The 24,254-nt window shown below is 36.6% G+C and overlaps 1 protein-coding gene across 3 annotated transcripts in view; it reads right to left on the reverse strand.

Annotated features, from left to right (window-relative positions):
• The window catches only part of Sclt1 (sodium channel and clathrin linker 1), a 122,195-nt gene that overhangs the window by 33,592 nt on the left and 64,349 nt on the right, over positions 1-24,254 (reverse strand). For 2 of the 3 annotated variants that reach the window (XM_026782924.1, XM_005343937.2), the window contains exons 11-16: positions 21,892-21,983; positions 16,111-16,288; positions 14,483-14,581; positions 9,494-9,565; positions 4,309-4,383; positions 1,973-2,118 (exon numbers count right to left, since the gene is read on the reverse strand). In XM_026782924.1, the coding sequence (XP_026638725.1) occupies positions 1,973-2,118; positions 4,309-4,383; positions 9,494-9,565; positions 14,483-14,581; positions 16,111-16,288; positions 21,892-21,983 (662 nt within the window). The remainder of the gene's footprint in view (positions 1-1,972; positions 2,119-4,308; positions 4,384-9,493; positions 9,566-14,482; positions 14,582-16,110; positions 16,289-21,891; positions 21,984-24,254) is intronic. The other variant, XM_026782922.1, reaches the window with a different exon arrangement.

Consider the following 24,254-nt stretch of genomic DNA (forward strand, 5'->3'; position numbering starts at 1 on the left):
TGTATACCAGGCTGGTCTCGAACTCACAGAGATCCGCCTGCCTCTGCCTCCCGAGTGCTGGGATTAAAGGCGTGCGCCACCATTGCCTGGCGAGAAAAACGTTTTTATATCAACTATGCAACTTAACATACGCCAATAAACTCAGAGACAAACTAGCATTTACAAATGTTTAACCAGACTAATTCAAAGACAGAGAAAATGCTGTGTTTTTGTTACCATCCAATTCTAGAAAAATTTTCTACTTCTATCCTGATTTCTTTGATGACTCATGAAATAATGTTCAATTTCTGTGGGCTGGTGTGTTGTCAGAATATCTAAGTAATAAAATTAGAGTTTAAAATGGAGACAACAACAAACACAATGAAATTTAGAGCTTCACTAGGGCATATTTTGAAAAGTTTATGTTCTAATGAATTTGAAAAATCTAGAAAAATTTCTAGATATGACCTACCAAAATTAAACCAGAATTTAGATAACTACAATATATCTGTAGTAATGAAAATGTATCAGTAATAAAAATTTTCTCAATTAAAAAAACTGAATTCTATAGAAGTTTAAAGAACTATTACCAATGTTCTTCAAACTATTGTATATGATGGAAAAGGAAAGAATGGTACTAAATTCATTTACAAAGTCAGTATTACCTGATATTAAAATCAGATAAGGATATTACCAAAGAAGAAATTGTAGGATAATTTCATTCCTGAAGAAGAATCTAAAAGGTCTCAATGAAATACTTGCAAACTAAATTCAACCAAATATCAAAAAGAACATTCAACATGACAAAGTCAGCTTCTTTTTAGGATAAAAGCATGATTCGGAATGTTTATCTACAAATGTAATACATTACAATTATAAATTCAAGAGTGGAAATAAGGTAATCATCTCAATAGATGCAGAAAGGCCTTCAACAAAGTTCAAAATGCCTTGACAAAAAAACCCAAAAAAACCAGGAACTCAAGAATCATACCTCAAAATAGTAAAAGTTAACCACAATAAAATAGACAACGTTATAGTAAATGGGAAAAGGCTTCATGCATTCAGGAGCAGATGGAGAGAGAGCACGAGCAAGGAACTCAGGACCGCGAGGGGTGCACCCACACACTGAGACAATGGGGATGCTCACCTTACTAGACCTGGATAGAGGTAGGTGGTCCTTGGGCTTCCCACAGGTCAGGGAACCCTGATTGCTCTTCGAGCTGATGAGGGAGGGGGACTTGATCGGGGGAGGGGGAGGGAAATGGGAGGCGGTGGCGGGGAGGAGGCAGAAATCCTTAATAAATAAATAAATAAATAAATTTAAAAAAAAGCCTATATAATCTAAGTTGGAGACATATACACGCATATGTACTCACATACAATACTCTAAATCAACATACCACAGAGACACTGGCACATTCTTAGCATCTCTACTCACAATAGCCAGGAAGGAATGAACCAGTCTAGATGTTCACCAACAGACGAACGGATAAAATGTACAGAGATACAGCAGCACTTAATTCAGCAAGAAAGATAAATGAAATCATGATATTTGCAAGAAAGCTGATGCAACTGGAAATCATCATACCAAGTCGAGCAAGCCAGACCAGGAAAGATAATCATTACTAGGTGTATATATGGAGTCTGTGTTTGTGTGTGAGTGTGTATGTAAGGCGGAATGGAACCCTGAGTGCTAGGAGGATATATTAGGGAAGGAGAGGAAAGGAGAAACGGGGACTATTTAGTGTGGGAAGGAAACCAACCATAGAGTAGGTAAGGCCATAAATGAGGCCAGTGTGGGAGGGGAACAAATTACAAGTGTATGGCTCATGAGTATGAAAATGCCATCACTAATGCATTATTTTGTACACCAACTTAAAAATTAATACAAATAGAAATTATAAAAACATATTTGGATGTTTTTATAAGTTCTCTTAAAAGGTAAATAATTCACCAAAACCCATATGAATAGAAAGTCCAAAAGAAAACTTACTTAATTTCAAGTTGTTTTATTCTATTTTCTGCACTCTTTAGTCTCAGCTGAAGGTCATCTTTTGAGCGCTCTGCAGCAAGACATCTCTGGTGCATTTCTTCCAGTTTTCTGTAATCACCTTCATCCTGTTTGCCTTCACGGTAAATCTGAAGAAGAGGCTCATAAACATTACCTTATAGGAAGAAATTATCTCGGTAAATAAATGTTGCTGAGAAATAGCCATGACTGTGTGGTCACCTTTTCCTAAGGTAAGGTATCTTTTAAAGAAACCCATCATTGATTCATTTACAAAATAAAATGCTACAAACTGACAACTAAAAAATTTGAAATCATGCTCACTATAAACTATTCAACTAATATAGAAATGTAAAACAGCTGCTGAAACTTAAAAAAGATGCTTTAAATATCAATTTAAAAACAACTAGTGGTCGGGCTGGGTATGCAGCTCAATGGTAGAGCAGCGCCCTTGCTAAGAATGTACAAGGCCTCAAGTTTCTTCCTAAAACATCAAAGAAAGAAAGAAAAAAAGTGTAGTAATTATTTAGTAAATATTCTTAAAAAAATCTTCTACCAAAATACTCAAAAGAAAGAGTGTGTTTTAGGGTAACTAGTAAATCTTAAAGTTCTAGAACTTTGCTTTGGGTTACCAGGATAACAACATAGCTAAGATGGGAGTTATCTTTCTCAGGGGCAGGTCAGCTAGAGCCTGTGCCTCCTCTTACAGCACACAGGCTAACTACCTAGCAGGCCCTGAGGTCCAGATCACACTTTCAGACAAACAGTTCATCTAACTGCACTCTCAAGAAGACTGCTGGGCTGGGCCACCTATGTTGTCCCACTGGTAAGGCTGCGCTGCCCTTCCCATAGAGGTGGAATAGCATCATGTCCGCACTATTTGCTGGGACTGCAGTCCTACAGTGCTATGGCCTTGGCTCACTGCTGTGTGGATAAGAGAGAATTAGTTGCTATGCCTTCTACGTTTTCCACTGCACTACTATAACCTTGGCCACGTAATATTTAAAAAATCCATCCTGAAGTCTGATATGCAGCTGGCAGCATTCTAAACAGAACTTACATGACATGAAGGGACATCTGCAAGTGTCTACCTTGGAGCAGATTTGCATATGCTTATTTTCTAAAATGAAGCCATTCTGCTTTGTAAATTACTGTTTTACTACCCGATTTTGTCATGATTTTTGACAACATGGCTAGATCACAATAATGGCATGGAGTTAGCCTTTCAAAATCAAATCCTGACTGCATTGCTTAGTGTTTTTAACACTGTGTAAAGTTACTTAGCCTTTTTATGCAAGTCCCTAACATAGCACCTTCAACATGAGTGCTTATATTTGCCTGTCCTTTCTTTCTCAAGGCACTTTACAACAACGGGACATTCACCGCTAATGAAAAAGCATGCAACTAGTTTTTAAGATGAAGTTTTTATTTCAAATATCATTAGGGTATTTTATCTACTTATTATATTCTTTAAAAATATTGTATCTTATGTGCATGAGTGTTTGCCTGCAAGTAGGGTTGTGTATTTTGTTAAAGAGGTCAGAACAGGGCATTGGATCCCCTGGAACTGGAGTGATGGTTGTGAGCCTCCATATGGTGCTAGCAAATGAACCCAGGTCTCTGGAAGGGCAGCCAGTACCCTTAACCACTGATCTCTATAGCCCACAATTACTACATTCTTAGAAGGTAAAAATCTGGGGCAGAGAAATAACTCAGTCAGTAAACTGCCTGGTGTATAAACACCCACATAAAAGCTGGCTATGGAGGCAGTGCCTGTAATCCCAGCTCTAGGGTGAGAGATTTGTGTTATTTCTGGGGTTGCTGGCCAACTCTCCAGCTGACTTGGTAACTTACAGTTTCAGTGAGACTCTATCTCAAAAAATAAGGTGGAGAAAGACTGAGGAAGACACTAATGTCAACCTCTGGCCTCTATACACACATGCACACGTGTGTAGATGCGTGCACACACACACACAAACACATGCATAAAGGTGAAATTCATAGCAATCCTATAATATTTTGGTTATATATACTTATCATACTCCAGTCTAGCCTCAGTAAGTTGGTATAAAGTTAAAAAAAAAAGAAAAAATGAAAACTACTTTTGGGATGAGGCAATAAAAACAGATACCTAAGAAAGTTATACCTTGAAGTACGAAGTTCAAAGGATATGGGTATTCTTAGAAAGAAATGGATGTAGGTGATGTAAGTATTTAAATGAGGCTTCAGTTATATTTGAGTAAAGACACTGTCCCGAGTACTGATAAGGCCAGTGGGAAGAGAGCAGGCAACAGTGCGAGGCAGCCATACTTCCTTCTTACCTTCTCGAGTTCTTCTTCCACAGCTCTTTTCCCTCTAATGGCTCGATCGATTTGACCTTGCTTTTCATCACAGTCCTATAAAATCAAGTCATAGTGCAAATAAATATATCTGGTAAGACATTAAGGTGAGAAAAAATGGAAAAGTAAAATGGTTTGTTCATAACAAGAATACTTCAGTTGCCTTATCAACTAAGTAAGGCCATAGTCTTACGTAAGTACACAGTACTTACAACTAAGTTAGGATAACTACTGGGCACAGTAACTGTCAAACTTCAAAGAGTGACCTATCCCAGGATTTCAGAAACTGCCTTCAGCTCTAGGATACCAAGGAATTATCAGAATATGTAAGAGGTAGAGGCTGGGGTACTCATGGGAGAAAAAACTGAGCCTAGTTTTTTGGATGTTACAGGTTCTCTTTTCATATAATATCATCAAATTATCTTGCAAAAAGAACCATACAGTGTCACAATATCCCAAGGAAAACATCTGGCATAGGAAGTGCAAAATTCTAACAAGTTTTCCTTTATAAAATACCTAATATCTAGGGAAATCTATTAACATGAGCATAGAACATTGAAACATTTATACTTAAAAGACTTTACATGTCAACCATTTTACTTAGTAATTTAACAAGTATATCAACTAATCAATTATTCTGCCAAGATATTAAAAGCACAAGAATCAACCAGTGAGTTCTTCATAATTATTTTTCTACTTATTTGTGAACAAGCATAGTTTTATTGTGAAACTGCTTTGTTGGCAGTACACTACGAGTGATATTCGTTTTTTTCTCATAATTATACAAAAGGTCTACCTCACTGCTTGCAATTTTTTTTTCTAGACAGGGTTTCTAGGTAGTTTTGGAACCTGCTCTGGAACTAGAGATCCACTTGCCTCTGACTCCTGAGTGCTGGGATTAAAGGCACGTGCCTCCACTGCCTGGCTAAAGCAAGCTTTTAAATTGTTACTCAGAATTGATTACTTTGAACCCTGTTACAAATAAAGTAGCATTTTTGTTGTTGTTGTTAAAAACGGACTCAGTTTGTAGGAATCTCATTTTTCATGTCACACACACACACACACACACACACACACACACACACACACGGTAAGGTACTTATCTATAAAAGGTTTTTGTTTTTCACAGCCTCACTACATGGCCCAGGCTGCTCTCAAACTTGATCTCAAGACCCTGTTGTCTCTCTACCTGCTGAATCTCAGTTTTATGATGTTAAATTGGTGACGTCTGCTATGTTCATAATGCTACTCATGTAATTTTAATAAATATGTGTGCTGGTTAGTCTCTGTCAGCACCTGGAAAGAAGGACCCTCAACAGAGAAACTGCCTCCATCAGATTGGCCTGTGCGCAGGTCTATGCTGGAGCATTTTCCTGATTAATGACCAGCAAACTGTGGGTGGTGCCACCCTGAGGCACATGGTCCTAGGCTGTATACGAAAGCAGGCGGAATAAATCATAAAGAGCCAGTAAGCAGTATTTCTCCATGCTCTCTGCTTCATTTCCTGCCTCTAGGTTCCTCTCCTGAGCTCCTGCCTTGGCTTCCATGGATGATAGACTGTAACCTATAAACTAAAATAAAGTCCTTTCTCTAGTTGCTTTCTGTCAGTGTTTTATCACAGCAATAGAAAGCAAAGTAGGATGATATGTTAATAACAAAGCTGGATCATACTTCCAGATCCAGGAAGTGGACTATAAAAGAAAAGAATGTCTATGCATATATCTATGCCCCTACTTAAGCCTCTTCCTCTGACACCAAGTGATGATGGATCCAACAGTATTTGGTTAGCCTGGGTTAAAAATGAATAAAATGAAACAGAAAAGTTGTAATACTTATGATTAACATACTGTCATACTAGTTCTATTAAAATGCACTATAATATTAAAATGAACATTATAAATTTTTATTAAAAGTTCTGTTGATAACCACTGATATACCTGCTTTTGAACATATACTAATTTTTCAGGCATTTGTGAAATATTTCTAAAATCATACTTTATAAAGGGTTAGCAAATGTTAAAACTGATAGCACAGAAGTCACACTTATCAGTCCCTATTCAAATAAAACAGAGCTTATTTAAAAAAAGATAGCCTACACCTTTTCATTTGGAGACTGAAAACCAGCTGCATGTTTCTTTGAACTAGCTGTCTTTACTGTATTCTACAGGTTCTCGAACAAGACGAACTTCCATATTCACCTGATTCTAGGAAGCTTTAAAGTTCTCCTACGGCTTCTTCAATGGTGTACTTACATATCTGCAGGGTTATTTTTATAATTTCCCTTGTTACTGATTTCTAGTTTTACTATTCTATGACTTAATAATAAGAATTACCTCAATTGTTTCGTATTTTTTGTTTTTATATAGCTATATATTTTTCTCTGCTCCTCTCCCTGTCTCTCCCCTCCCTGTCAACCCTCTCCCATGCTCCCAATTTACTCAGGAGATCTTGTCTTTTTCTACTTCCCAAGTAGATTAGATTCATGTATGTCTCTTTAGGGTCCTCATTGCTGTCTAGGTTCTCTGGGATTGTGATTTGTAGGCTGTATCACAACAAAATTTTCTGTATTTTTTAAGAGCTGTTTATGGACTACACTGTGACCTATTTTAGAGAAAACTCCATAGGTGCTGAGAAAACAGTGTTCTATAGAAGTGCATTGCCTAGTTTATAGTGTGCTTCAACACTGAAGTTTATTCAGCAAATTTTAGTCTGGAAGACTTAACGTCGATATGAAAGAAGTGGGGAAGTCCTCCATTATAAATACACTGTACATCTGATGTCAGTTATGAAACTGGAAGTCCTGTTTCTTTACTTATTTTATTGATAATTTCTTCCCTTTATTAATATGAAGTGGTCTTCTTTATCCCTCCTGTGTAATTGTTGCTAGAAAGCTATTTAGGTCATAGTTCATTATTACTTTATCCTGCTTATTTTTCAGTTCCACTCACTGGGCATATCAATTACCACTCGTTCACTTCTGGTCTGTCTTTGTCAGTAAGAAGAGTTTCTTAAAGAAATTTATAGCTAGTCTGAATCTTTTAATTGGGGAATTATAACTATTTGCATTTAGGGTTATTATTATTGACTTGCTAATTCTTGTAATTTTGTTTTCTAATTGGTTTGACCATTACTATTTTCTTTGTTCTGATGCACATGATGATATCTGGTGGTTTCCTTAGTTGGACAGGGCTAATTCTTTCATACTTTTGTTTATTTCTCTTACAAAATGCATTCTTTCTGTGTTCTCATGAGTGTGGTTTTTCCTCCTCTCCGTACAGGTTTCCTTTGAGCATCTTCTGTAACACTGTCTTGGTGGTCATAAACTGCTTTAGTTTGTCCTTGTCATGAAAGGTCTTTATTTCTCCATTAATTTTAAAATGTACATTGCTAGATACAGTAAGCTTGCTGGCAATTACTCACTTTCAGCATCTGAAATACACTGTTTAATGCTCTCCTGATGTGCAGTACTCCTGATGAGAAGTATTCTCATTCAGGATATAAACTCTACATAGCCTAGAATAATCTTGAACTGCTGGGTTTACAGCTGTGCATCAGCACACAATTTACTTGGTGCTCAGCGTTTCCCACATATTAGACATACATTCTACCAACTAGGCTACACGCCCAGTCTCAAAAGGGTATTTATTTTTTTAAAATTGTTTTTATTGAGCTATATATATTTCTCTGCTACCCTTTCTTTATCTCCCCTCCCCTTCTACCTTCTCCCATGGTCCCTATGCTCCCAATTACTCAGGAGATCTTGTCTTTTTCTGTTTCTAGAAGGGCATTTCTAATCCACCCTAGAAATCTCCATATTTTTAAAATTACCTTTAATATTTAAAATGCTTTTTAAGTAGACAGCACAATTTTCCCACAGAATAAATGTGAGAGTAGATGTTATAGATCTTTAGAAAAATCATTCAGATAGAAAAGTGTTTGGTATATAGTATAAAACACATTTGTTACATAATGAAATTGCCAAAATAGTTTTTTACAGAATAGTGGGTTTTATATAGATTTGGTCGTTACACCATTGTTTTAAGGATCTGTAGACAATTCTCATTCTTTTTGGAAAACAGAATAAAAATACTTGTTTTTATACCATTTACAATTCATTAAAGTGATCTCTGATAAAAAGATATTTTTCTTTTCTTTCTTAAAGCTGCAAGTTTTGTTTTTGGCAATCTATGAAAGAGAACAAACAAAATAAGACACAATTTTAGATGACTAATAGGCCACTCTGCATCCCATTGCTTTTACAAAGGTTCCTACATCATTACTACAAGTGAAACTAAGTAAGCAGAAAGTAACCATCCCTGGTTGTTACATCCGGGACCTCTACATATAAAGTTGCTAAAGTACATTACATGGTTTGTAGTTTTTCAGAGGTATTTAAATATTATTCTGTTGATGATTATTTACTTTAAAATATTCTGTGCAATAGGAAAAGCTAAGGATGCTAGGAAACCCCTACCTTGGAGTGTTACAATCTATTTGGAGATGTTTTCCTGGAAGGAGTATGGTTGCACAAACGGTGATGTGTTGAACATACACTAATGCACATTATTTATCAGAATACATAAAATATTGATAAAATTTTATACCAGATTAAAAGTGATGGAAGGATTCAGAAAAGGTGTATTTGTGAAGTTGTAAGTATCTTTGTAATTCCTAGACATTTTGTGTTTTGATCTTTTGGGAACAGTTATTACATTTAATTTCGTTAAACCTTCAAGTTAAATTTGAATTTCTAATCTCCTGTCACACAAAACTCCTTTCCTCACTGCCCCCCTTTGCCTACTCATCCTTATTTATTAATTTGTAGGAAGCTTTACTGTCTTTCTTCTTTCCCACTGATATATATATATAACTTTTTTTCCTTCCTGGCCTTTCAGATCAACCCAGCATCCAGCAGGAGCTGCAGCTGGCTGGTTTAGTGGCCCTGTGTTCTCTCAATGACAAATGAAATGTGTTGAACGCTACCTGATCTACTTTACCTACCACAAGCCAAACACAGCACAAAGCATTTCTGTGGATTTTTACTTTGTTTAGCCTAGGTCATTCTTAACAAACGTATATGGAACAAATGAATTCCCAATAACATATATTCTGGTCTTTAAAGCAAGTAATATTTGGAGGAAAATACTAACAAGGTTTTCGAACATACCAACTGAAGAGCTGAAAGTTCTTCCCTTAATTGTGAAATCAGTACTTCATACTGTTTCTTTGTGCTTTCAACCTGTGAATTAAGACACAATTTAGGTAAAGAATAAAAAAAAATGATTACTGACAAAAACATAACATGGTGAATTTTATTAAAAAAAGAAATAGCCTTTATGGCATAAAAGATAAACAGGAATATAATGTATGAAATATCTAAGAATTTTTCATGAGCATGCACACAGATGGGCTGAGGCAGGGAGATTCTGTTCATTCTGCCTGGACTATATAGTGAATTCAATGCTACCCTAAATTATATAAGCCATACAGACCAGACCATACCAGACCAGACCAGACCAGACCAGACCAGACCAGACCAGACCAGACCAGACCAGACCAGTTCTCTTGTAGAACTGGTTTAGTATACATAAGGCTCCAGAACCTCAGCATTGCAAAACAAAGAGTGGCCATGAGAACTAAGGATAGAACTGGATGGTATATTCAAAAGGACAGTGGCTGTAAAGTATTTTGGTCTCAAGATCCTTTTACACTGTAAAAACAGAGCTTTAGTTTATAATGGATTTTTTGACTAGCATTTTACCATTATTAGAAATGAAAGCAGAAAACCATAAAAGTTTTAACATATGTCCCTCAAATAATTTAATCATTATCTTAGATAGCATAACTAATGTTATTCTCCCCTACCCCTACCTGTTCTCTCTTTTGAGACAGTTTCTCTGTGTGGTTTTGGAGCCCACCCTGGAACTTGCTCTGTAGACTAGCCTGGCCTGAAACCCACAGAGAAGTGCCCGTCTCTGCCGCCCGAGTGCTGGGACTAAAGGTGTGTGCCACCACCGCCCAGCAGCATTAAGTAATTTTTAAATGAAAATAAACATATTCTCCCAATCTAAAACTTTTGAGGACAGTGCATTTCCAGTTTCTACATTTACTGAATGCCTGTCTGGAGAGGAGACAGCCAGGCGTGAAGGTCACAGCCGAGAAGGAGCACTTTACACCTGTGAGAGAATGAGCATGAAAACCAATGTCTGCAGTCTCCCTGAATGTGCAAAATGTCAGAGGAAGAGGAGGAGCAAAGCAGAATCATTCACTGGACATGCAATTAATAACTTTTAAAGCACTTATGTTCTCTGTATAGGGTCTTTGCACAATGTACACTAAACACTAGTGCTGAGTCATTGAGAGTTCAAGGAAAGTTTGAATAAACATGAAGGTTTTCAGAAATGGAGTAACTGGTGAGCACACAGCATTTCGAATAATTAGTTACACGTCATCTTGATGTCTGTAACAATAATTTTTCCTAAAAGTTTCTCAGGGTTTTTAAAGGACTAAGAGGATTATTGATGAGGATAGAGACCAACAGGAAACTTTTATGATCTTAAAGCCTTTGGAAACTTTCTCATATAAAAAGACCTATTTTAATGATACGGCACAAACTTTCCTTAGAATACATTTAGTATTGCCTGCTGTGCACTTTATTTTATTAATTAATATTCGTTATCTTTTGGAAGACCTGCCAAACAGAGTAAGTGGCTCGATTTTAGGCTTTACTTTGGGCTATAAATTATGTTGACGCTTCAGATAAACCAGGATTAAGGATCACTCTATTTTGCTTACAGGTCAGTAACATGAGCACAGCATGTGTTGAGGATCATGTGCAGCATGATCAGATACTTTATGTGCATCATTTCATTGTTCTTACAAGAGCCCCATGAGTTATTACCTCCATTACAGATGAAGAGGTTAGTGCTAGAATCCTAGTTAGGAAAGGCTTGGTGCCCAGCAAGGCCCTATTGGGAGATGGTAGAACCTTTAAAAAGTGGGGTCTACTAGGAAATCTTCAGCTCACTTGAGACAAGCATTTGAAGGGGTTGTTGGGACCTCAGCACCCTTTTCTCCTATCTTTTATTTCCTGGCTACGTGATGAGTGGTTTGGCTCTACCATGTGTCCTTGTTATGATATGCTGTCTTGCTGAGAGCCTGACAACGGGATCCACTAATCACAGACCACAGCCACTGGAACTGTGAGTCAAAATAAATCTTTCTTGTCCTAAGTTAAATCTCCTACAGCAATGGAAAGCTGACTCCGGCCGGCCTCACAGCAGGGGAACAAGCATAGGTCCAATCTAGGCCCTCTGAATGCGAGTGACAGTTGCATGGCAGGGGCAGACTGTGGGGCCACTGACAATGAGACCAGGATTTATCCCTGCTGCTTGTACTGGCTTTTTGAAACCCATTTTCTTTGGAAGGATACCTTGCTCAGCCTAGGCATAGTAAGGCCTTGGTCCTGCTTCAAAGCAATGTGCTAAACTTTGGTGACTTATCATGGGAAGCCTTACCCTCTCTGAGGAGTGGATGGGTGATGGGGTAGGGGGAAGGTGGGAGGAGAACAGGAGGAGGGAAGGGAGTGGGAACTGGGATTGGTATGTAAAATGAGAAAAGACTCCTTTGTAAAAATAAATTTAAAAAGTTGTCTTCTTAAAAGCAAAGTTGTATCTGTCTTCTGACACAATTTCTGAACTATGCTTCAGTGTCCAATACTGATACAACTAACTTGAAACTTTAAACAATAATAAATATATTTTAAGTATTTTGTAATGCTGCCAAACTCAGTTGAAGCAAAGTATTTTCTGAAAAGAATCTTCTGAGGTATTAACCTGACTATATTATCAGTGATCTAAGGTTCATGGAGAGCGTTAGCACTGGGACCTGATGAAACTGTGGACTGAGGAAGTTTACACAGAGACTAAAAGCTCTCTTATCCCACCCTCTGCATTTCCCTTCCACTCTCTTTCTAGCTTCTCACCATGTAGCCCAGACTGGTTTGAACACACAAATCTATGTCAGCCACCCACTGATAGGACTGTGGGCTGTGTCACTACAGCCACCCACTGATAGGACTGTGGGCTGTGTCACTACAGCCAGCTTGGTTTTTAAAACACATAAACATATTCTTTACATAAACATTTTCTTTTATAGTTTTATAAATAAAAAGATAGTTGTAAACAACTAACTACTTAATAATAGACAAGACTAATAATGGCCATATAATAATAATAATAATAATGGCCAACCTTTTATTTTAAAATTTTAAATTGAAATATCTGAGAGAGAAGTCATTTTTGTACTTAAAAAGCAAACTTTGACACTTTTTGTACAATTTATAACTAGAACAGAAAGATACAAAATTATGCTCATTATATTTACTATAGTCAATAAATAGAGACAGAGCAATTGACAATTGTAATAAATAGGGAAATGATTGATAACACAGACATTTTCAAGGAAAATACTTTCAGCTAGAGCTGAATAATCAGAAGTAAATATACATATTTACAGTGCTTATTGTATAAGAAACACAATATGAATAAATATATATTCTTTATTCATCAAAATATTACCTATTCTCTGAAATTACAAACACTGCAGGAATATAAAGATGTAGATAGTAAAGAATTTCATGATTCTAATATTTGCTTGGGGATTTATAAATGTATATGCAGTTTTGTTTCATATATGCCATAGATAAGTATTAAATGACTACCTAAAGAAAAGGCTAAAAATAATGTAAATTTAATTTTCCTTTTCTAGTATTCTCCCATTTCTCGTCATCATGAGGATGCACTACTTTTAAAGTTTAGATATAGAAAGCTGGTAATTGTAGAACCAACAGAAGATAGAGAACAAATAAAATGCTTGGCACACACTGAATCCCTGGAATAGCAGGGGAAGGCTGGTTTAGGGAAGCAGATAGGAACATTCATGAAAGGGAAGGTCTGGGATTAAGAGGATATGTTTAGTTAAGACACGGCAGACTCAGGGGCCCACCTGGGCTGCTTACGGATAGGGAGGTAACTAGGGTCAAGGAGGGACACAAGAGCCTTTTTACAAATAGGAAAATACCTAGAGTCTATGTGGCAGATGCCACAGTTTATAAAGATATTTAGGATAAATATCGAGACCACAATGCTTTTTAAAAATGCACTGAACTTATAGGTTAACATGAGTAAAACTTGAATCAGCCTTAAAAATCAATGTATTTTAATTGATCTTAAAAATACAGCTAGAATGCTAATACATGATAAAATATTTTTACAAAGATAATGAAAACAACCAATATTTATTATTAGCCATTAAAAAAGTATGTCAAGAGTATTGAAAGCTTTAGTCTAAAATTAGAATATTCTCAAGCTAACACATAGGGAAGGTACTTGCAGTAAGGATTAGAATAAAAAGAGTTTAGTCTGACTCTGTCTTAAATTTAAATTTTTACATTGGGAAATTATCTAATTTCAACGAGTAATAAAGTGCAGTCACACATTACGTAACAACAGGGTTTGCTCTGAAACACTGTTTGGGGAATGTGATAATGGTGAATAACAAGAGTTCACAGGCTGTGAAAATACACAGCATGGTAATGGATGGCAAGGTACATGCAGTGGTGCTGTCTACCCCAATGTATTTTAACACAAAAAGGTACTGTAAGAATACCAGGCAACAGGTGTTTCAGCTCTATTATAATTTCATAAGATTACTGTTATCATACATAGCTTGTTCTCAACCAATATGATTTTATAAGGCATGACTAAAGAATATTTCTAAGGGATATATTTCCAATGTATTTATAAAATGAAAACTACCATTTAGTTGCTTGAAAGCAAATATGTTGACTTTGTGTTTTTAAATAATAAAAAAGTCACTTGAAATTGTAGTCCATTAAGGGGAAAAATATTGAGCACAAAAAATATAGGTAAGAAAAAACTCACTTGCAGTCAAAGACTATGTAGTGTATTACAGTATACAACAACAGTTCAATTAAGGGAAAGAAACATCAGTTTTTAATTACTTACATACATAGTTCCACACAGTCTTTAAGAGTGAGTGCACAAGGTTTTAACTTAAAGTATTTAAATAGCATTTGGTCTTAGGACTTAAATCCTTAAATCCTGTATTTTAAGTATAGTTAAAAACTCCTTACTTCTTTCCTTGCTTTTACGGCAGCATCTTGTATAAGCTGGGAAATTGTTTTCTTCATTTTCTCCCTGTCATCTTCTTTTTGCTTCTCTTCAAGCAGAATCTTCAGAAGGTAATCATGGCACGTTAAACATCACATTTCACTGGGAACGTAATACAGTCTTTGACAGCAGAGTCTCATTCTAGATTGCCAGAATGCCTCCACTGAAGATCTCGCATAAGTCATGAATGATAAACAATCTCCTCAGCATTGCCCACCTTTTCCTAATTAAGTCTTTGCAGAGTTTCTCACCACTTTTTTCATCTCCACAACTGAAAGTCTCAGGGTCATTCTGAACTTTTCTTATTTTTAATACATAAATAAAAATAAGCAAATCTTTTTTTTTAAAGGAAGAGAATTCTAGATTTTGAACCAGCAACCACAAGATGGAAACCCTCCAGCAATTAAGCAATGAGTCAAGAGGAAACTTAATATAACAGCCACAGTCTGCTTCTGAAGGATTTCCTGACTTAGGTGCCCCGTCCTCTCTCCGTTACACACCATGTGACATCTGATAAGTGTTTACACAAGTATGCTTCAGAGGGCAAAGACAAATAACTTTGCCCCGTTCTTAAATTTTCTATCTGGGTATGGAGAACAGTTTACAGGCACAATGTGTTTCCTTTTGGTGGTCCATGTGGCAGGCAAATATTCTGCCACTGAGCTGTATTTCAAGACCTACTGCCTGCATTTAAACTAATCCAGGAGTGGAGAGACAGAATTTATGTCACAGAAGGAACACTAACTGAATGGCGTAAGCACTTTAGCATTTCGTGTCTTACGTTGTGGGAGCCACTGGCCTTAAGTTCATTATCCTCCTGCTCCACTTCCTCTGAGTGCTGGAACTGCAGGCATGTGGCACCTCATCCAGCTTCCTTTTAACTAGGCTTATAAAATCCAACTTATATTATTTCCATTTTTAGTATCTCTCTTGAAAAATCTACCACTTCAAGAAAGAAACCTTAATAATATACTTCCTTTATTCCCTGTGCATTTCCTACTAGAGTACTCTGCATATATTACAAAGTTCAGAAATGCTGGTATACACATTAATGCTATAAAGAGCTCTACAAAAAAGGGGAGTAACATTTTACAAAATCATCTCCTTTTTGTCTTCTATTAATTATACCTATTTACAGGGAAACAGCACAAGAAACAAAGTGTAGTCCAGAACAGTACAGGAATCAAAGGGGCTAAGGTGTTGAAAAAAAAAGGATGGGTTGAAGAATCCATCTAGTGTTTGAGCTTCTGCTCGGTGAGGGAGCTGCCCAGGTAAAGGGAAAGCAACACAACTAAGCATCATCTGACTGAGTACACGCTGGTTAACGACTCTGACAGCACAGAGGATGCAGGAGAGTGACTCGGGGTTCGGGGATAGAAAAGTCTGATATTTAAATACTATTTCTGAAAACTGACTGTTAGTATACTTCATGATATTACTCTTACCATCTATAATATATATAGCATGATTATTTGATAATGGGAAGTGTAGTGTTTTGTTTCCATGTATTGATTTGGCAGCTGATGATTCTTCTATTGTTAGGGCATGTGAGGATCTTATTATTTATAAACACGCTTGCACATTTTCTCACCTGATTCTTTTTAAGGTTAGCTTCTTCTAAGAGTTGCATGCTATCTCTGGCTCTTGAAATAGCCTCGTATTTCTCATTTTCTGATTCATTACACTTTGCTTGTAGCTCTTTGATCTGCTTTTCCAAATGTGTTTTCCCTGTTTTTAGTACGTTGGCTTCTTGAATAGCTATACACAATCTAGAAATTAATAACCACAATATGAGAGTTAAATATTTTAAAGGGAAAAAATGGCATATGAGGTTTACTAAACACTACCATAGTGTGGTATTATGCATGCTATTTTCACATGTATTTCTCATTTAAACCTTGATATAGTTCTATAAAAGTAGATTTTTACAAACTCCATTTTAAAGAAAACCATATGTAGAGAGTTTTAGCTTTTGATTAAGAATAAAAAGAGCAGCAGGTCTGAGACTGCGGTAAGATATTTTGATTCCAATTGTGTGATGACTCTTATGGTTTTTTGGTGTCTTTTTTGGCCTTGACACAGGAGAACTTGTTTGTGCTATTCTGAGGCTCTGTTTTAGGAAGAAGTCACATGGCTCCCATACTTTTTAATCTTGTGAAGATTTCATAGATGTATACAATGTGTTTCATCATATGGATCTCCCAGTGCTGTCCCCAGCTAAATTACTCCCCCCTCAACGTGTTTTCCATCTACCCCCTAATTTCATGCCTATTTTTTCTTCCACTAGGTCCACTTTGTGCTACCCATATGGGAATGTGTGGGAGATCATTTATGGGATGTGGCAAACCCACCAATGGCCACCCCCCAAAACAGTTTTAATCTCCCTCTCTCAGTTGCCATCAAATGCCATGAGCTCCTCAGCTAGGGATGAGGCACTAAGAGTCCCTCTCCATTTCATGCTAGATTTTTAAACTGGCTTGATCATCTGTAGGTCTTGCGTAGGCAACCATAGCAGCAGTTCTTGTCATATCCATAAGCCAACCTTTTAGGGCACACCTCCTCATCCTCTGGCACTTATATTCTTTCTGTCCCTTTTCTGGGATGTTATCCCAGCCTCGGAGTAGGGGTGGGTAAGGATGTTTATATATTTGTTCTACCTACTGCCAAGCATTCTGAGAATAAATAAATACCTACTCTCAGAACTTTGAGGAGTTAGGAGTCTGTCTTCCCTGACCAAGGCTGAGAGCAGCACAAGTCTCTTGGCATGTTCAGAGCTGTAGATAACTTCTATACATAACAGATTACAATCATGTATTTGACTTTCAGCCATAAATACAATGTGAATTCATGGGCTGTGAGTATTTAATCTTTCATAGCTTACTAATGACAATCTTCAAGATCCTCAATGGAACATTACAGAACTAAACAGAACAACAAAACCAAAATATTCTAGCATAAGTGTTTGTAGTAAAATAGTAATTTAAGGCAGAGCTATAGAATATATTTTAAAAAGAAGCTCAGCTTTTCAAAGATAACTTAAAGTTATTGCTCCCAAAAAACTCGAGGGAAATTATATTTTCTCAAGTACTTTTTCTTTGTGTAACTATTTAGATAACTTTTTAACATAAATTTTTATTCAACTTCATTATCCTTTTATTTTCTGCTTTAAAATGGAAAGAAAATTTGATTCGGAAACTAAAAATGCTATGCTGCCTCGGGGAAAGCTAAAGGCAGTAAACAACTTCCCTGTATATGAAAAAGATACCGTACAGCTTCCTCAATTGTTCAAATGCACTTATATTCTGTATCTCACGATTGTATTAGCTGATGTTCATGCTTTGGACAGGGTCTGCTACGTATCCAAGGCTGGCCTTGAACTCATGACTCCCAGTGCCTGTACTGTCTCCTGTACACCTCTTCCTGACTGGGATCTGTAACCTGAAGCCTGCCTGTTGCTCTCATCATTGCATTCATAACATGCCTTCATTTGTGATTTTGTCCTGTTTTATGACTACAGAAGTTTATGTACCCACGTGACCTCTATTCTGGAAGATATCATCTAGAGTAATCGGAATGTGTTCCCTGACCATGGCTATTCACACTCAGCTCAGAACAGATTCACTCTGACTCTTTTTGATATGAGAGCTGCGATTTAGGTCAGCAATTACAGTTCCTAAGAAAACGTTGTTTCATTATTAAGATGTTTAAGGTTTTATTTTCCAGATGATATTCAGACAGCTATTATATGAGCGTAGAAGTTGCTTTAAAGAGAGTGTTAACTTTTTCTTCAGGGTACAGAACATGACACAGTGGTTAAGAGCACTGGCCGCTCTTCAAGAGACCTTAGTTTGATTCCCACCGCCCATGTAGTGGCTCAAAACTATCTGCAACCCCACTATAAGGGAATCCACAAATAGCCGGGCGGTGGTGGCACACGCCTTTAATCCCAGCACTCAGGAGGCAGAGGCAGGCGGATCTTTTTGAGTTCTAGGCCAGCCTGGTCTACAAGAGCTAGAGCAGGACAGGCTCCAAAGCTACAGAGAAACCCTGTCTCAAAAAACTTAAAAAAAAAAAAGGGAATCCACACTCTCTATGGCTTCTGTGGATACCAAGGAGGTAAGCAGTGCACAGACACATAGGCATAACACCCATATGTGCAAAGTTTTTCTCCAAATAATGCATGGAAAATTATACCTAGTCTCCCTGGGATTTACTTTAATTCTTTCATAGATCTCTCAGCATTATTTCTGCTCAGAAGGCATAGTAATAAGAATTCCAAACATACCTTACACATACTTCCTGAAGCCATCTAAAACATAACTATCAAAGACAAAACTGCTCACCACTTCTCTATCTTAGATATAATCATTATTGATTCCTTTAAAGGTCATATCCATTTTTTTCTACCTTTGTTAGCTATTCTAAATCTTAGATGGCAAAATTCTTGGCATAAACAGTATATTTTAAAGTTAGGATGGGCAGAAGTATTATTGTTAATTTTATTATCATGAATATGCCAACAATAAAATTTTATTAAACAAAAATTACTCATTTTACAAGTAAATAAAATCATTAAAGTTATTGGACCATATGTATACACACATATATATATATATTTCAATACCACATCATTTTTAACTTGTGTCAATAAAAGACTTTGAAGGAGTGTTATGGTAAAAATATGAACTATCAGGGTCTGGGAAGATAGCTCTGTCAGTAAAAGGACTTTCTATATAACCATGAGGACCTGTGTTTTATTCATAGTATCTATATAAGAGAGAGAGGTGTGGCAGTGTCTCAGGATCTTAGGGCTGTGAATGCAAGGACAAAAGGAAGCTGGTGTTTGTCGGTCAGTCAGGCTAGTGACATATGGGAGCTACAGTTCTAAGTGAGACTCTGACTCAAAAAATAAGGTAGAGAACAACAGAGGAAGACAGCTGATCTGACCTCTGACCTCCACAAATATGTGTTCACGTGCTACAGAAACAAATATGAAATATTAGAATTATGAGCATGTATCATCAGTTTACTAAAATAATTTTTAGCCATGATTTAACAGCTTAAATATTAAAGTAAGGGTATACGACTAACCCAAGAATAGTCAAATGACATCTAAAATAAGACATCATTTTAGTACTGGTACCATATTACAATCTACTTCTTAGTTTTAAAAAGGAAAAATACGTTCTCCAACTTAAATAAAGTTTTCAATCTAATTTTCAAGCTATGTTATTCAATTTGCACAAAGAAAAGGGATTAAGGAAAAGAACTCGGGGGCCATTTTGATACGCATTTGTATAGTTCAATAGTCTACAATAAGAAGGTTTGGCATTTAACCTTTTGGCAGTTAACAATGGTAAGAGGAACAGCTAGAAGTTAGTGGCTGATGCCTGAGATACTAGGTATCTCATAATTATTGACACAGTCTCAAAGTATTAAAAAAAAGGTCCCTCACAAAAGGCAAATGGTATTGTGTTGTTGTTTTGATTTTTTTTTTAACTTTTAACTTTTATACTCTTTGGGGCCTGCCACTGAGCTTCCAAATAAACACACAGAGTCTTATTAATACTCATAAAAGTCCGGCTTTAGCTTGGCTTATTTCTAGTCAACTTTTCATAAATTACTGCATCTACCTTTTGCCTCTGGGCTTTTACTTTCCTATATACCTTTCTTTACTTCTTACTCCGTGGGTTTGCTGTGTAGCTGGGTGGCTGGCTCCTGGAGTTCTCCTTTCTTTTTCTTGCTCCTCAATCCTCTCTTTTCAGATTTTTCCTATTTATTCTCTGCTTGCCAGGCCTGCTACGCTTTCTCCTGCTTTGCTATTAACTATTCAGCTCTTTATTAGTAAGGCAAAGTAATACAGCTTTACAGAGTTAAACAAATGCAACACATCTTTGCATTCTTAAACAGATACTCCACAGCATAAATGAATGGAACACATCTTAAAATAATATCCCACAACAGTATTGTCAAAAATACTATTTTATGATGGGCAGAGGGAGAGATCAGTGATCTCATCCAGAAAATGGATGAGAAGGGCAACTGGAGATTAGCATTTCCAAGAATGTAGGAAAGATTGGTACTGGCAGCTTGATTTCTGGGGAACAATAAAGTTAAAAATCAATCTGCAGCCTACAGGGCTTTCCTGTCAGACTTAACGTAAGAAGCAAGACTAATCTACAGCATTCAGCTCTTAGAGATAATCTTCCTGGTAGGGTTTATGGCCTAAGAACATTAATGAATAGTTAAAAATTGACATTTTCATTGCTTTCTGTTTCATTGGTTATTTAGACCTATATTATTTGCTAAAACACAGTATTATGGAGGATTTGGTAAATCATCAAATTTCGTCAGATACTATGATTTAGAAACTTTAAACATTTTTCAGAAGGGCTTTCTGTTTCTAAAAAAAAAACTTGAAATACTTTAAAATCTGTAAGCTTACATCTAGAGGACTGAAAATGAAGATGAAGATGATTTTGGTCCTATAGCATTATAACAGAGGTCATAATGGAGACCAGGTGGGTGTCAAAGTATTTCTCCTCACAAACCCAAGCCCCTGGTACCAGGGGAAAAGCTTATCTTCTTTTGCAGGCACCCATGGCTAAATTTACACATTCCTATCTTCTGGATTTAATTTCATGTTTTTCTTAAGTTGCGGTACTGTTAGGTAAGGCAGAGACAGACTGAGGATTTCTCCCAGGTTTGGACAAAACTGCATGTGTGTAAATGTATGTATGTATGTATGTATGTATGTATGTATGTATGTATGTATGTATGTATGTATGTATGTGTGTATATATACACATTTTTCCATTTATTATTCCAAATATTATATTGTTTTTTTCTTAATGTGGGTGATTGCCAGAGCCAGGTTTTATAGATGGTGACTCTAGTAACCATACTAACAGAATGTCCTGGTAACTAAGAGTTTATTTCTTTTCAAAAAAGTATTAGTCTAAATTTGGTGCAAGTGTTTGTTCTCTCAAAATTGAAACGAATCAATGCTTGGGTGTCTAGACTCTAGAAGCATTATATAAATGAGTTTTTTTCTTTTTGAGAGAGTCTCTCTACATAGAAGTTATTCTAGGATTCACTATGTACACAAAGCTATCCACAAACTAACAAAGATCTTCTTGCTTCTATCTCGAGTGCTAGGATTAATGGTTTGAGCCACTATTGCCATCTAAATGATTTTTGAACATATATTCAAAGTGTAATAATAGTATAATTTTTAAAACAATGTTCAGATTTTAAGCCCATGGCTATAGTTTTGATTTAGCATTTATAAAATACCTATTCCAATAAATAAAATTGAAACTCTACTATTTATCACATACATGAAGCATAGAGACACAGTTAGAAGCATTACCTTGACTCTAACTGTTTTATACTTGACTGTAACTGTTGAACTCGTCTATCTGATGCTTCCTCTTTTCCCTGGGCAGACATAATATCTTCCTCCTAGAAAGCAGAGAACCCGAAGCTTACTTGAAGCATCTGATAATGTAGTACACAGGCACCACTTTCCAGCATGACGAACGCAGTGGACTACAAAGTTATGTTACTAGAATTCTAATATGTAAGTTTAAAGATGTATGTGTGTGTGTGTATATATATATATATATACACACACACACACACACACACACACACTTTGTTAAGTAAACACATATAGTACAAAGAGAAAGAGTTTTGGGGCAAATTTTATCACTACTATATTACAGTATCAAAAGAATTACTGCAAGCAGATTTCTTTCAATGTTTCAGTGTTTCCATTGTACCTCCGGCCAAACAAGGCAAAGTTTCCAAATGTGGCCACTCTGCTGTTACAATATGCTCTTAACTATTTCCCATGATCTATCAAAGTAACACAGGGCGTTTTCTGACAGAGTGGTGCTTTGAACTATCAACAGGTTTTATTTAAGACATCTTTCTAGAAAAGCTTCTTGCCCATCCTTGCTTGCCTTGCTTTATAATAAATACTTTTAATGATACCATCTTAATTTATTCATTATTTTTAACAGTATCTTTGAAAAAGTTTTTTCCAGTCAGGGTCTTCCTATGTAGCACTGCTAGTCTAGAACTCACTGTGTAAACCAGGCAGGACTTCAGTTTGGGGCAGTTTTCCTGCTTCTGTTTCCCAAGTGCTGGGATTTCAGGTGCAATCTACCAAGTGTGGCTTAACAGATTCTTTTAAAATTAATGTTTCGAGCAGTAGTAAGACATACTATTTTGGACTTACTACTTGTGGTTTATTTCCTATATCTGAGTTGTTACTTAGTACTATTTCCTTTGGTCTCATAAACATCTCAGGGAGAAATAAAAGCAGCAGGCAAGGAGTTTCATGCTTGTAATCCCAGCTTTTGAGTTTCCAGATGGGAGTATCAGGAGGTCAGACTCAGTGAGACATGTGATTGAGCAGTCTGAGCACAGCTTGAGTTCCAGTAGTTCCTACCCCACAAAACCGAACCAACCGAGCAATACATAAACTTCGTTCAGAATGTTGTGAAATCCAAGTCTTCAGGAGTGAATTGTTCTTTATTTGGAATGTCTTGCTTTCATTTTTGAGATGCAGCTTCATTGGCTATAGAGCCCACTGAGCGCTGTTCTCTCCTTAAGCATTTTCCATACATTGGGAATGTTTTCTGCCTTCACAGCTTCTCGTGGAAAACTCTGTCATGATTCTTACCACCCTTCCTCTGTCTAGGTCACCTGTCTGTCCTGCTTTCAATGTCTTTTCTTTAAGACTGTCTATCAGTATGTATCATGATTCCATAGAGATATTTTTTGTTTTTTATTTTATTTTTTAATTTTTTAATTTTTTTTTTGGTTTTTCGAGACAGGGTTTCTCTGTGGCTTTGGAGCCTGTCCTGGAACTAGCTTTGTAGACCAGGCTGGTCTCGAACTCACAGAGATCGGCCTGCCTCTGCCTCCCGAGTGCTGGGATTAAAGGCATGCGCCACCATCGTCCGGCTTTATTTTATTTTTTTAAAGACAGGGTTTCTCTGTGTAATAGCCCTGGCTGTCCTGGAACTATCTCTTGTAGACCAGGCTGGCCTCGAACTCACAGAAATCTGCCTGTTCCTGCTTCCAGGGTGCTGGGATTAAAGGTGTGTGCCACCACCACCTGACTGAGATGTTGTTGTTTATCCTCTTTAGGGGTCATTAATATTTTTGTTAATGTTTTCTTCTAACTTCATGTTGTTTTTTGCCTTTCTCTCTCTTTTCTGGAGCTCCAATTGCAATTATGTTGGACTACTTCATACTAGTATACAAAACTCTTAAATATTTGAACCTGGTTCTTAGACTAATAAATTTCTAATGCTCTCCGTTGAACTTCCTTGCTTATCCTAACTTTTAAAATCTATTTTTGGGCCTATCCAGTGAACTTTTTTCCAGTTACTATAAAAGTTCTAGACTTTTTATTTTAAAGCTGTTTTCTTGCTCACAATCAAAATTTTCTACCTTTTCCTTCATTTAGACTTTATTTTACTCTAAAAAAAATTTGGAAAAAAGAAAACGATTTCTTAAACAGTCTTCTTTTTTGAGACAGGATCTTATATAGTCGTTCAGGCTGGTCCTTCAACTCACTATGTGGCCAAGGATGATCTTGAACTCCTTATCTTCCTGCCTCTGTTTCCCAAGAGCTGGGTCATAGGTGTGTACCACTATGCTATGCCTCACTGAATTTTATTCATGTATTCATCTGTCTGTCTGTCTGTCTGTCTGTCT

The sequence above is a fragment of the Microtus ochrogaster genome, chromosome 1, assembly GCF_000317375.1.
Source record: "Microtus ochrogaster isolate Prairie Vole_2 chromosome 1, MicOch1.0, whole genome shotgun sequence".
Classification (NCBI taxonomy): Eukaryota; Metazoa; Chordata; class Mammalia; order Rodentia; family Cricetidae; genus Microtus; species Microtus ochrogaster.